General features: G+C 43.9%; 1 protein-coding gene across 1 annotated transcript in view; it reads left to right on the top strand.

The window, feature by feature from the left end:
• Positions 1 to 15,618, top strand: part of RBPJ (recombination signal binding protein for immunoglobulin kappa J region) — a 231,701-nt gene that overhangs the window by 180,392 nt on the left and 35,691 nt on the right. The window contains exon 8 of the mRNA XM_069631847.1: positions 258 to 398. Within this exon, the coding sequence (XP_069487948.1) occupies positions 258 to 398 (141 nt within the window). The remainder of the gene's footprint in view (positions 1 to 257; positions 399 to 15,618) is intronic.

Raw genomic sequence — 15,618 nt, 5'->3', positions numbered from 1 at the left:
TAACACGCTGCATGACACAACCTTTGTTGATGTATTGTCTGTGCTGTGTATACCTCTGTACACAAGCTTTGGCTGTAATTTTGTATTTGCCTTTGATGTACCGCCCTGTGATATACAGCATGCTTTTCGTCCCTGCCCCCAGACTCACCCCCAATACCCATATCCAACCTTGTTAGTTTTATTTTGTTGCAATAACCGAAGTAAAATAAATGTTGGATTCACTGTTAGTAATTCATGTGTGCTGTTTCTATTACTAGATCATTCGAAAGGTGGATAAACAAACCGCATTACTTGATGCAGATGATCCTGTGTCACAACTCCATAAATGTGCGTTCTATCTTAAGGATACTGAACGAATGTACTTGTGCCTTTCCCAGGAGAGGATAATCCAGTTTCAAGTGAGTCAATTTGTAATTATGCATTTGATGCAGTGTTTTGAAAAATATCTACAATTGTTAATCGTGGCATACAGACTTGGATCAGGGCACACAAAATCCACTAGCCGGCTAGTATTGTGCAGGGCGAGTACCATTTGCCTGATACTCTACCTTGCTGGCATGCATTGGGATGTTAGAAACATATTTTTCATTTACTGCAAACACATTTTGTTGGCAGTAAATGGCAAATGCAGGTTTCACTGTACATGCTAGACAGCATTGCAGCAAATATGAAGTGTGCTTATGGCGACATGGACCAGTTCACAAATAACACTGTTAAATATTTTGCCACCAGTCACCTTGGGACAAGTGCTTTTCTCTTGAGGTTGATTATGTAAACTAAGTAACTCGCACTTCAGGTCCAGTACGATTTTCAATCATTTGCAAGGCCTGCTTGATGCACCACGCTATACTGTGACCTATGCGCCATAGCAGCAGGTAGGACAATAATTTCATGTTTTGAGCAGTAGACCCTTCTGGAAGCTATAGATCTGTTAGAAGCGCCAAGGTGTGTTCCCTTTAGGTCCTCTGGTGTGACAGCTTCCTGCTTACTGTTTAGAAATTGACTAGGCCTACTAGTATGCCTTTCCTAGTGTTCAGCTTAACCATTGCACAGTTTTGATGCACGTTTTGTAACAGCCATTACTCATTAAGAAATGCATGTTTCAACAAAAGACGGACCCAAGTGGTCTGAAAGAACAAACCTCAGTCAATGTTAAAGGATGTTGGGGAGAATTCTTATTAATGTGCTGATTCCTCTCTACCTTAGAGACCCCCAACAACTTTGCTGGATTTTGAGGACTTGATTTTTTCACCTGGAGAGAGTGAGACCCTTTTTCCCACTCATGTATTTCAAAGTGATTTTGAACTGTTTTTCTTTTGGTTGTGGAGTCTGACAAACTCCATAGGCATCATCTTTTGCATTGTCACACAGCACCTTCAGTGCAGTGGCACAGGGAAGTCTTTCAGATTTCCCAAAGGGTTACATACCTTCTCTAAACTACTGTTTCCAAGAGCGGTAAAGTGAAAATGACTTTACTCACCTTTGTAACTTTCTAGACCCAGCACACAGGGTCTTACAATATAAGGGGACGGGTTACTTAGTATCCCCTTTGTTTAGCCTCTCATGTAACAATGTTATGTTTCCCTTTCCTTGATGAATGGTTGGTGGCAGTGGTTTACGTTTAACTACCGTGGTGTACATTTACTGCGGGCTGCGTTCGCAGCTGCAGTAAAGCACCCAAAGGTGCCATTTTTGTAAAAATGGCCCTGGTTGTCTTTTTTTTTCACCATTTCTTTGTAGAAAGATCCTTCTTGAGATTTACTCTGCATGCCAAACCAGGTTTGGTCCCTTTGTTCATTTTGCCTTTGGCGGGATTCACGAGTGAAGCCCCCCTCTGGCTCTAAGGTGTATGGCGGGGGCAGGAAGCAAGCAAGGTGCCCGAAACTCCCTGTGCTTAGTCTCCTAGGAGACCAGAATACACTCTTAGGTGATTGGCCAGCTGGCTTTCGGGCAAGGACAGCCACCCTGCTGGGTGACTGACAGCTAGGCTGGAATGAATGGGAGAAACTTGCATAAAAGGTGAGGCTTTTTGTCTTGGAAGGCAGTCGACCACTGGACGAAGGAATCTGAAGAAGAACTCGGAAGAGATGCCTGCTGCAACTCCTGGACCGTTGGTTTGCCCAGTGAAGCCCTGCCGCTGTGCTGAAACTCCAAATTCGTATCGACATAGAAGCCCCTGCATGGATGATTTCTCCCTTTTGAGTTGGTGTGACCAATCCACTACAAAGTAAGCCACCTGGACAACCTCTCGGAGCTGGTTGAATTTCCACTGAAATTTCGCTGCTGGAACCGAATGGCCAGGGAGAGGAACACCAGATTGTGTGCGTTGCTTTTAGGTTGACCAAGAGCTCCAGGAAATCCTCCGGACACCCAGGAAGCGGGACTGACGAAGCCTGAACCCCCTCAACACAGTGCAGAGCCCCAGATGCAAGGAAAGCCCATCTTGACAACCGGGAACAGCAGTGTTGCTATTTGCAGTAGACGCGAGGAGCTGAAACACTGGTGACCGTCCCATTGCAGTGCAGGAGTCCCCAGAAGTCCTCCCTCTTGTCCCCACGACAAGCCCAAGAACACCAGGATCTGCAGAGCTGCATAGGAACAGAAGTCATCTGCTGCCCTTTTCTTCAACCTAAAGGTACTGTAAAGTTTGAGAGAACTTACCTCTTGTTGTGACACTTTGCTTGTCCTGGTTGGAGACTTGTCTCGGTTGCCCCTGTAGAGTTGCTAACAGCTTCTTTACCTCGCAAGCCTAATCAGCTTGTGGCCCTACTTTGAATTTCTTCTTATTCTACAAATACTTCTAAAACATTGTGCAAGACCCTTAACTACAAGAAGTGCTTCAGATCTCCTTGAATTTTGCTAACTTAACTTTGCTTGGCCTGGCTCCCTGAATGACTCTTCTCGGTTTAGGTGTTGTGTTGTCTTCCTTCTTGGAAGGGGTTAACTCATTTTGCATTGGGAGTTACCAAAAGTACTTGCCTGCTTCAAAATATTTGTGTGATCTCTTGTTCTAATCTTTTTTTCTTTGACCTATTCCTAAATCTGATTGTAATGCAACAGTGATATATTAATGTCCCCAGCACCCTAACTATTGAAGTCACCTGAGGGTGTAGGTAGTGTCTGCAGGCCATCCCGAATGGGTACATGATGATTTAGAAATATTAAGTGTGTATTTCTGAAGTATAGTTGAGTGTTACTGTCATGCCATATTGCCCCTTATGAAGGCTTATTCTAATGACTGTTAAATAAATTAATAATTATTGGATCAATAAACCTTGTATTTAAGAGTTTATTTGAATACTTGTCACTGTGAATCTCTGCAACTCCCCTACAGCTCACATAGACCCCTCGTGAGATCAGCCTGGCTGCTCAACACACTACCAACCTGTGTTGTACAGACTTACACCAAAGGTTGGGTTCCTGTTGCCAGGAGGTCAGGGTTGTTGTAGTGCACCCAGAGCGTACTTCATACAATCTTGCCTAACATTGGTGTCGGAGGGTGAGGATCTATTCTAGAGTTGTTATACTAAGAATTTACTTTGCTTTTGTTCAACCAAAAACCTTCACAAGGCTAAGCTCTGCTAGAAATGCAATTGTAGCACGCCAAATATGGATAACTTCAGTCAGGAAGCCCTGATCATTTGAGAGTAGGGCAACAAAGTAATGTGTAAAGTCAGGAATCTCCCTGTAAAACGAAAGAAAAATTTACTAATTGCAAGATTGTTGAATCATCAAAGGCTGGGTAGCAGGCCTGTCACACCTACTAACCCCCGAAATGTGGAAAATGATATTGGCGATGATAATGCAGAGTCTAACTCTGATGTCATAGAAGAGTCAGAGGAGGGAGAGGAGTCTCAGGAAGAGAGCCCCTCTTTGCCTCAACAGGCCCTTATACCTTAACCTTTAGCCACAGGGACCCCCAAAGTCCATCACTGAGTCCAGAATGTGGATCTCTTGAGAAAATGACTTGTCAGAATTCAAAAAATTACAAATCCAAGCTGAACCCAGACATCAGCACATCAAATAAAGGGAAATGGAAATGCAACATGTTCTTGAAATGAAGACAACTGTCTCTTGAAAATGTTTCTAACCCAGAGACTTTCATGTCTTCCAGTCTAAAGAGACATTGCATGCCTAAAGAAGCAGTGAGTATGTAATATGTGAAACTTGATATTTTGGATTGGTTGGGGGCTTTTGAATATAACTATGGGATTCAGGGTTTCACAGGGAATCAGTTGATTCCTTGGCTTTTGTCTAGACTCTTCCCCCCCCCCCCTCCCCAGGTTGCAACTGATGCTGTAATGGAGGTAGAGGAACTTGAAAGACTGGAGTATGAAATTGTGAAACTAGATTTAATAGCTATATTTGGGAAAACTCCTGCCCAGTACCTTAAGTGGTTTAGGACCCTCAAAAATACTGATGGTACCATTTGGGCTACCTGGGTGTGTGAATGTTTGAAAAACTTAGATAGTTGGGTTATGGGTTACAAAGTGAACTCCTTTGAAGGAATTGGATCTGTTTTTGTTGGAATCTATTTTTGATGCCTGCTCTCCTGAGCTGAGACAGCACTTGCCTGACAAGAGATTGATCCCAAGAAGCTAGCAAAAGCTGCTGACTTGTGGGTTGCCAACAGGGCCACTCCCAAAAAGGATGAACGGAAGCAGCACAAGAAAGATGACGGAGAATTCTAAAACCTCCCATCCAAAATAGGGCCACAAACAAGGTTAAGCCATTTGGGAAACCAGGTCCATCTAGTGAATCCTCTGATGCCAAACCAGAGGGAGGTCAGCAAAAAAACATTCCAGAAAACATTTGGTAAATGTTATGCTTGTGGGTCTTCTGACCATGTGAAAGGGGATCCCAGATGTAAGGATAAACCTGCAGGGGTCCACACTGCCTCCTTAGCCTTCATCCCTGAGGGAGAAGTTCATATGGCAAGTGGAAACTGTCCTCTATTGGCTGAAGATCCCATTGGAGTCTCAGCCAGTGGTCCTTTAGTGTCCCTGGGAACAGCAGAATTTAGATGTGTAACTCTATACCAGATAACACAAAATAATATTACAAGGACAGTGTACTTGTGAATGGTCAGGAGACCCCTGCCATTGGGGACACTGGGGCCAGCATCACAGTGGCGGATGAAACCTTTTTCAAACCTGAGGATGTAGCTAAGTCACCCAAAGGCCCCACTAATTTTGCTTGAGGCTCTATCCAGATGGTTCCAATACTTCCAACTCTCTTCCAGTGCAACAATATGAATGTAAGAATACCTGTCAGTGTACAGAGTGAGGTGCCTGGGAGAGTCCTGCTGGGGAATGACTTTGACTCTTGGAGTTGTATCAAGCACCCACAGGCCTCCCAGTAAAAGGAAGCAGGGCCAGACTAAGGAGGCAGGAAAGCTCACTTTATTAGATGTCTCTCAGTGGGTTGTTAACACCCAGTCCACAGGAAAAGCAAACTTCTACTTCCAGGAAGAAAGAGACAAAGGGGAAACCCAAGGTCTCTGGAAACGAGAAAAGTAGCACTCATGTGCACAAAACCAGGACATACCCGAGAGGACAGTCCACAGTCAAACCTGTGACTCCCCCATCAGCTGAGACTGAGTGTGAGGTTCAACCAGAAGATGGTGAATCAGATACTGATGACAGAGCTGGAAAAAGGCACCCCCTGTCGGATATCTGGATCCTAAACACCATCCTGAGCTGCAGACTTTGCTTGCAGAAGGTGGCCCCTGTAGGACAGACTTCAGCAGAGGTCAAAGAGTGTCCTACTCTTGAAGGTCTTTGCCAACATGCAGCTTCCCAGCTAGAAGGGCAAGATCCATGGAAGCGCAGGTTGTACTGGGAGGATGGCCTCCTCTACAGTGAATTTACTGAGTCTATCCCAGGGGACTAAAGAAGACTTGTTGTGCCTCAGGAGGTGAGACCCCAGTTTCTACAGTTAGCCCATGAGATTCCTTCAGCTGGTCACTTAAGTTTTAAGAAGACTAAGGAAATGATTTCTCTGTATTTCTACTGGCCTAAGATGGGGTCTGATGTAGATAAGTTCTGTAGAAGCTGTCACACTTGTCAGACTTCTGGCAAGAGTTGAGCCAAGAACGTGGCACCTTTCGGTGCCCATCCCAGTGGTGGGAGTCCCTTTTGAGAGGGTAGGAATCAACATTGTTGGTCCCTTAGACCCTCCCACATCTTCAGGCAACCTATTGGTTGTGGTGGACCATGCTACCAGTTATCCTGAAGCCATACCTATGAGGACAATTACTGCTCAGGCAGTGGCTAAGGCCCTCCTTTTTTTTTTAACCATAGTAGGTTTTTCTAAGGAGTTTATAATAATAATAATAATAATAATAATTAGGCTTTTATATAGCGCTACAAACCCTCAGGTATCCGAGCGCTGCTTATTATTACCCACGGTGTGTGGTGCTCATTTATCGACCTCGGAAGGATGAAAGGCTGAGTTTGGCCCCGCCGGGATTCGAACCTGCGTTAACAGGCTCTGCACGGGTGTCAAAGCGAGCGCTCTACTCGCTGTGCCACTTGACCGAGTTTATCTCAGACAGGGGGACCAATGTTATGTCCCACTACATGCAAGCCATGTGTAAAATCTGTGGAGTGACTTGCAAGTTTTCAACTGCCTGCCATCCTCAAACCAATGGGTTGGTGGAGAGGTTTAATAGAAGCATGAAGAGCATGATGGGTCCTTTAGAAGAATCCCTTAGAAAGTGGGATCTTCTACTGCCATGCCTTCTCTTTGCTTATAGAGAAGTCCCTCGGGAAGGGGTTGGTTTCAGCCCCTTTGAGCTTCTCTATGGTCATCCGGTTAGAGGTCCATTGGCCCTAATCAAGGAGGGGTTGGAGAGTGCTCCTTCCCACAAGCCAGTGAGAGTCAGTGACTGTTAGGTCTCCAAAGGAAAGCAGGTCAGGCTCTGGTTAAACATTGGCATGACCAGAAGGCCAACGTTGTTGAGTTTACTCAAGACCAGCAAGTTCTAGATATGGTACCTAGAAGACAGAGGGCCTTACAGGACACATGGATTGGACCCTTCAAGGTTGTGGGCAAACTTGGAGAGGTCAATTAGGTGGACATGAGCAATCCTACGGAGGCCCCCAGGGTCTTTCACAACAACCGCCTAAAGGCCTATGTCTCTAGACCAGAACTGGGAGCTTTGTTTTTAGCCTCTGCTCAGGAGGAGGAGAGTGAGCCTCTACCGGACCTCCTCAGGGGACAACCTTTAGATGGATGGATGGATGGATGGATGGATGGATGGATGGATGGATGGATGGATGGATAGAAGGCGTTAATGTCTCTTCTAATCTGACACTGGAACAGGAGGGGTGCAAAATTATATTAAATCAGTTTACCCCTCTGTTTTCACTCTCGTCAGGCTTGCCCCCTTGGGGCCAGCATGAGTTTCTACTGGTGAATGTCTACATATCGGAAGCAGGGATTACGGGGTGTAAGACCATGTAAGAGCCCACATAAAGTGAGAGGTCTCGAAAATGCTTTATCTTGGGGTAATGGAGCAGTCTACCAGTCCATGCGCTAGTCCTGTTGTACTATTGACAAAGGCAGGATCCAAGGAGTTGAGATTCTGTGCGGACTCTTGAGCCCTTAATGCAGCCACCACGCCTGATGACCATCTTTTACCTAGGACAGATGTGCTGGTTCAGCCAAGTACCTCAGTACATTTGACCTAACTTCAGGCTATTGACAAATAGCTCTGAATGACCTTGTCAAGGAGAAAACTGCATTTACAACCCCAGGAGGCCCCTACCAGTTTAAGGTTATTCCTTTTGGACTAAAGAATGCACCTGCTACATTCCAAAGGATGGTGAATCATGCTCTGAATGGGATGGAGGAGTTCTGCATGGCAAACCTAGATGGCATTGCACTGTTCAGCCCTACTTGGAAGGAAGATATTGACAACTTAGGATATGTTTTGCAGGCTCTTGAGCAGGCCAGTCTGACCATGAAGGCAAGTAAATGTCAAATTGGTCAGAGTAAAGTGGTCTACCTTGGACATGAGGTAGGAGGATGTGAAATAAGGCCATTGCCTAGCAAAGTACAAACTGTACAACACTGGGCTATACCTACTACTCAAACCCAAGTGTAAGCCTTTCTAGATTTCACAGCTTACTATCGGAACTATGGGACCATAGTTTTTCCCTTGAATTTGATCTCACCCAAATTCCCCAAGAAGGTCAGGTGGAATGAGTGCACTAAGGAATTTGAAGGACTTAACACAGCCCTTTGTCAAGCTCCAGTCTTCAGAGCTCCTGACTACAACCAATCCTTTATTGTACAAACTGATGCTTTCAATACAGGTATAGGTGCAGTTCTGAGTCAACTGGATGAGAAAGGCAGGGAACGCCCAATCTGCTTCATCAGTAGACAACTGAAGGACCCTGAAACAAGGTGGGCAACCATAGAACGTGAATGTTTTGCCATTGTGTGGTCTTTGAAGATGTGTAGGCCATACTTGTGTTAGGCATAGTTTGTATGCAGTACCCTCTGGGACCACTAAACACAACTAGGACTACAGGTGTAAGCAAAACCAACCTTTGGTATAAGTCTGTACCGCACAGTTTTTGGTAGCGAGCTGAGTAGCCAGGCTTATCTCAAGAGTGAATGTGAGCTTGTAAGGGTGCTACACACAGGTCTACAATGACAAGTATTCTGATAGACCATTCTACTCAAGGTTTCTTGGTAAAACACGTATGAATTTTTACACAATCATTGATAAAGCATTCACTAAATGAGGCAACCAATATCACACAAAATTATACTACAGTACTGATTACTAAGCAGTTGAGCTCCTTTGAAGTAGGAGCAAAAAGCATAAATTAATAAATAATATTACAGTCACTCTAAAACAGTGCAAATAGTTTTTCACCAGTTGATTCAATGCAATAGGTAGGCCAAAGTCAATGGGCTAGTGTCTTGTATAAGTAAAAACATTTCTGGTATTTAAAACGAAAGTCTTTGCCACAGTTCTAAGAAGTAGGTCATGAAAGAAAGGTTCATATGTCGGGTCACAAGCTGACTAAACTTGCAAGTTGCCAAATTTGTATGCACTTTCGCAGTGAGAGGTACGTTCTCTCGGTCTGGTTTTCACAGTACCTTTATATTGAAGAAAAAGATGCAGCTGAAGACTTCTGTTCCTGTCAGTTCCTGCAGATCTCGCTGTTCCTGAGCCTCAGTCGTGAGTACAAGAGGAAGGACGTCGGGTGACTCCTGCACTGCACATGGACTGGACACAAAGCTGGCAAATCTTCGATTCCGGTTGATGTTCTTCAAGCACACAAGCGGGTGTCCTTCCTCCGGGTTAATCCTAACCAGCTCGGAGAATGGTATCCAGGTGGCTTAAGAGTTGATTGGTCCCACCAACTCAAAGGAAGTCATCCTTGAAGGGCTCTGTCGTGATGAACTTGGCGATTCGGACCTGCAGCAGGGCTTCACCGGGCTAACCAACGATCCAGGAGTTGCAGCAGCCATCTTCTTCCAGTTCTTCTTCGGTTCTTTCGTTCCAGTGGTCGACTCTGCTTCCCAGTCTAAGACCTAAGTCGCCTTTTAAACAGTTTTAACTCCCATTCATTCCAGCCTAGCTGCCACTCACCCAGCAGAGTGGCTATCCTTGCCGGACAGTCAGCCAGCCAATCACACCAGGGTGTTAGGCACAATTGCATGCAGTACCCTCTGGGACCACCACACACAATTAAGACTACAGGTGTAAGCAAGACCAACCTTTGGTATAATTCTGTACCACACCGTTTGTTGGTAGCGAGCTGAGCAGCCAGGCTTATCTCAAGAGTGAATGTGAGCAGTACAAGTAGTTGCACAAAGGACTTTCAATCACAGTGGTTCAAGTAGACCCTTATACTCAAGGTTTCATGGTAAAACAGTTATTAATTTATTTACACAATCATTTATAAGAACTATCACTAGAAGAAGACAACTTATTATTATAGACCAATACACTTCAATACAAAACTCTTAAGTTTTTTAGACCATTTGAGCTCCCTTGAACAAGGAGCCAAATGGCAGTTCATTTAGCAGTGAACAAAAAGGACAAAAGTAAGTAGAATAGATAATATATACTTTCTAGGCAGTGCAAATAGCTTAAGTTCACCAGAATAGTTCAATTCAAGTCAATAGGCTAGGCCAAAGTCATTGGACTAGTTTTCTGGCTAAGGTAGAGCAGTTCTGGTATCAAATGGTATAGTCTTTACAAAAGTTCTCAGAAGTAGTTTAGGAGAAAAATAATCATTTGTGGGGTCACAAGTTGATTAGTCCTGCAAGTTGGGAAAGTTTCACAAACTTTCTCAGCAAGAGTGGCATTCTTTCAATCGGCCTTTTTGTGAAGAAAACGAATGTTGCTAAAGTTGTGGTTCCTGGCAGTTCCTGCAGATCTCGCTGTTCCTGAGCCTTAGTCGTGGGGACAAGAGGGAGGACGTCGGGGGACTCCTGCAGTGCGCGGAATTATTGAAGAAAGCAAACAAAATGGAGTCACTTCAGTTCCAGTAGCTGTAGATTCAAGAACACAAACTAGTGTCCCTCTCCCTGGTTAAACCTAACAAGCCTTGAGAATGGTATCCAGGTGTCTTATGAGTTGATTGGTCCCACCAACTCAAACGAAGAAGCTGTCCTTGAACGAGCTTCTTTGTCGAATGGAGTTTGGCAATTCGGACCTGCAGCCGGGCTTCACCGGGCAAACCAACGGTCCAGGAGTTGCAGCAGCCGTCCTCTTCCAGCTCGTCTTTGGTTCTTTCGTTCCAGTGGTCGACTGTTTTCCAGTCCACCAGACTCTCCTTTTAAACAGTTTTCTCCCATACGTTCCAGCCTAGCTGCCACTCACCCAGCAGGGTGGCTGTCCTTGCCGGACAGTCCGTCAGCCAATCATGCCATAGTGCATTTGGGTCTCCTAGGAGACTAAGCACGGAGTTTCGGGCACCTCCCTCACTTCCTGCCCACCCCAGACACTCTGATGCCAGAGGCGGTCTTCAGTTCTGAAGCCCGCCAAAGGCACACGAACAAAGGGACCAAATCTACTTTGGCGTGCAGAAACAAACTCTAGAAGGACCTTTCCAAAAATAAATGGCCAAAAAAGACCGGGACCCGTTTAAACAAAGGGGCTTAAGGTGCCATCTTTAAAAACATGTCTCCCGCGATTTTGATAGGATAGCATTTGACTGCTACATGAGTATTTTAGACAGAGAATACTAGGTAACCCCTCCAGCACTCTTATAGGAAGATTGTGTGTGCTGGGTTTAAGCATTTAAAAAGACTAGGAAAGTGCAGGTCCGAAATCACCAAGTTCTCCTCAACAGAGAAGCACCTTCAAGGATGACTTCTTCCTTTGAGTTGGTAGGACCAATCGACTCGTAAGCCACCTGGATACATTCTCGGAGCTGGTTAGGATTAACCAGGGGGAAGGACACCAGCTTGTGTGCTTGACTACAGCTACTCGAACTGAAGTGACTCCATTTTGTCCCACGACGTCCTCCCTCTTGTCCCCACAGCTGAGGCTTAGGAACAGGTGAGATCTGCAGGAACTGCCAGGAACCACCTCTTCAGCTACATCTTTTACTTCATACTAAGGTACTGTGCCAACCCGATTGAGAGAACGCATCTCTCGCAGTGAAAGTTTGTAGAACTCTCCAAGCTTGCAGGCCTAATAAGCTTATTTATTTGATATTTGGTTATACAATTGACAACCTTTTTTCAAGTATACTCCAAAAAAAAAGTTCTATTGACATAAGTTTCAATTAGCGTTCAGAATCAAGGTCACAGGTCTTCAAGTGTTGATAGCTGCTTCTGGATGGCAATAGAGAGTTTGACTACGGCCAAGGATATTGATGATTTTCCCCGGATTGTAACATTTTCCACCATAGCTCCCTTGATTTGTATCCGTACTTTGTGATGATCAGAATCATGAGGGTGTTCCTTTGCAATGTGAAAGTTGGACAGACCATCATCAAGTGATACAGATTTTCCATTGACTCTGGGTCCTGACATAGTCTACAATTCAAGGGCGCAGCATGATTTCGTGTCCATGTAGTTTCTCTTGTTTTGATCAGGTTAAGTCGAAATCTGAGAAATTGATCTCTGAAATACCAATGGGGAAACAATTTCAGGTAGTTAGGTAGGGAATTTGGTTTTTTACTGTCTTCCCATGGTTTCCCATAAGTTTTGCAGGTTAGCCATTCATTCTCGGTCCTGAACCAGTCACAGGAATACAGCTTTTTTTTTTACTCTGTCCGGGTTACTAATGAGAATGTCCACTTGCTCTCCTGTGGTGATAAGAAGAGTCTGACATTCAGCTTTCCATGCAGTCAGAAGTGGGTCATGGTCTTCCAAAAGGGCCTTTTTTAGATATTTAAAACCTCCTTTGGGGTTTTCCTTAATGCATTTTCTGTTAAAGGACAATGTTTTCCACTCTAGGATGGCTAGCAAAGAGGTTAAACCCAGTTCTCTACGGATTGCCTGCATTGGCGTGCCTTTCGGAAGGCGAAGGGTGTTTTTCCAAAAATGACCTTCGAGAATTGCCCAGTTTTTAACTTTGAAATTGAAAGAAGTTTAAGCACCGTAGGTGAGAATCGGAATCACCTTGGCTTTATAAAATGTAATCAATGGAATTAGACTAAAGCCACAATAGCGGTTCAAAATGATTTTTCCTAGACCTGTGAGGTTCATCACTGTATTTCTTAATGTTTGCAGTCGTGGAGCCTCGATCTTACTTGTGTTGATACATACTCCTAAATATAGAAAGGATTGTACTATGGGGATTTCTGTTCCCAGTAGCGACCAACGCATCGTTTTTGTTTGCAGCTGGCTCTTTTGAACCCCAAAGGGTAATATGGCAGATTTGTGCGGATTGATTGAGTCCATTGGTTTCGACGTACAGTCGTAAAGCGTTTAGTTGTCTTTGAAGACCAATTGGGGTCTGGTCTTTAAGAACCACATCATCTGCCTAGACTAAGCGGCTAACTTGGATGTTTGCTATGGATGGTGGAAAGCATCTTATGTTATTAGCTGCAGAATCGATGTCGGAGATGAAGATGTTAAATATTTCAGAGGCCATCGGGCAGCCTTGTTTAACGCATTTATTGGTTGTAATTGGCTGAGGTAGTAAGCCTGTTTTATTCAGCCGGACTCTTACGGTGGTATGATGGTGAAATTCTTTAATGGGATCTGTGATGGAAGCAATGCAGCCCCATTGTTCTAGTTTAGTCCATAACTTAGGGCGTGAGATGCTAACACCTGAGTTAAATCAATAAAAGCTATGTATATTTTTTAACCTTTACTGATCTCCGAGTGGCTTTTCAACAGGTTTAAGATGAATATATTGAGCGCTGTCCCAATACCTTGAACAAAGCCTGATTGCCATGGGTCAAAATGGCCGGGTGATGTTGCCCAATTTCGTGATGCTTGAAGAACCAAGTTGCCAAATACTTTACCCATGGAATCTAACAATGCTATAGGGTGATATTTAGCTGGCATTTGACGATTGCCCTTTATGTGAATGGGTATAATTATCGATTCTTTCCATGAAGTTGGTATCTTTTGGGTCGATGTGATGTAATTGAATAGAATTGATAGAGGTTTCGCCCATTCCTGTGGATTTTCTTTGAAAACAGCATTGCTTATCCCATCTGGGCCATATGCATTTGATTTGGACAGTTTCTTAATGACATTCTCGATGGTGTCTGTTGAAGTATCTAAGTGCCATTTCTCATTTTTTTGAGACATTGGTATGTCATCCTGTTCTTGATAGAAGATTGCCTTGAAATGAAATGAGAGATCCAGGCTCCCGGAAGAATTGGTGTTGACGTCAAGGAATTTTGATCTACCTGTAATTGGTTTATCAATCTCCACATGTCTGATGGTATATAACAATTTCTCCGCATCATTGCGGTCTAGTGTCTTTTTATAAAGCCGCAACCAATTCCGATATTGCTGTCGTAATTGTTTTTTTAGTTGAGGCTAACACTGATTTAGCACCATTTAGCTTGTTTAAGCCTTTCCTCGATGCTTTTTTTCGTAGGATCACTTGATGGTCAAAGGCGTGCCGGTGTATAATGGAACTCAAATGGGAAGATTTTGATTTTTTTTCTCATATGTTCAAGGTAGTTCAGAGGTTCTTTGGCACCGTTGACATCAGCTGGTTTACAAGAATGGAGGAATATTCAGTCAGTAGAGGTAGCCAAATGGACGGGACTTTAATTCGATTTTTTTTCCCATGTTGACTTCTACCAACTTCATGTTTGTGAAAGTTATGTTATTCTGAGTTGGTAATAATTTGGCTGATAGTAAATTGTGATCACTGTTATCCATTCATATGACCACCATTTTGTTTTCTGTGGCGATCAGTTCGTCTGAGATGTAAATATAATGAATGACATGCCCACCTGTTCCTTGTTTTCTGGTGATGTTAGCTGGAATGTCTCCGGTAGTGTTGCCATTCAGTAGGTTCAATTTGTTTGCATTCATGACGATGTTCCACTGATAGCCTCTTTTCTGGTGGTGTTAATGAAAAGCTATTGAGTATTATGAGGCCTCTAGATTCATCCCAGCATTTAGAGTTCAAATCACCACAGATAATGAATCATGGATCTATCCATTTTTGTTTACAATGCACTAGGCATTTTTCAATCTGGTCTGGAAAATGTGTGCTTGCAACAGAGGCTGGATTCCAATACACATTCAATGTGAGTGTTTTCCTCGTTTGTTGTGTCGCAGTTTGAATGGATCCAACTATGATTTGAATTAAGGAGGATGGCATGATTTCTGTGATTACTGTAAAGTCAAGCTGATTGTTAATGAGAATAAGTAAACCTGACGTTGGTCTGCCAGTAGCCCCTTTAATTTCTGGATTAAGGTGGCTTGAATAGCCTTCGACTATCGGTGGAATGCGCATCCATGTTTCTTGGAAGCAGAGAATGTCATGATTTCCGATCTTTCCTGAAACAAATGACTGAAACCCCTTGTATTCCATGATGCTATTGTTAGGGGTGTCAGTGTTGGTGGGAGTTCATCCTATGGCATCTTGTTTTTATCAGCCACCAGCCCCATAAGCCATTTCCAGTTCTCTTCTGTGCCAACCACTGGGAGCCTTGTTTCATGTTTATTAGAAGCTTTTTCTTGGCTGTGGCCAGTCCTCGGATGTGGCGATGGTGATCTTCTACGTTTGTAGGAGTTTCTCCGCTGGTGTGTTCTGTCCGATTTATGACGGTCTGCATGATGAGATGAATTTCGATGCCGATCGTTGTTGTAGTGTCGTTGGTCGTAGGTGTCACTTCTGCTATCCCCTCCTTCCATGATTTCTGGCTGGCCATTTGTTTGAACGCTCCTAAAGTGGTTTTTTGTTCAGAATTTGGATTCAGTTCTGAAGACGAATGGAAGTTTTTCAGTGTACCACGTGCTATTTTCGACTGTTAGGTCAAAGCCTAGTGATCTTAGTTGGGATATTTCCTGTTTTAAGGTTTGTGTAATTAAAGGAGTCATTGGGTAAATAAGCACTTGGTCCAATGTGTTTTCTTCCGGAAATTCAACTCTCGCTATGTCATTAGATGTTAATGGCCAAAGGGATGGGATATGGTGCAATAGTCTAATGACATTGGC

This window comes from Ambystoma mexicanum, chromosome 6q (genome assembly GCF_040938575.1).
Source record: "Ambystoma mexicanum isolate Mex_15411 chromosome 6q, UKY_AmexF1_1, whole genome shotgun sequence".
Classification (NCBI taxonomy): Eukaryota; Metazoa; Chordata; class Amphibia; order Caudata; family Ambystomatidae; genus Ambystoma; species Ambystoma mexicanum.
This window is presented reverse-complemented; position numbering and strand designations above follow the sequence as displayed.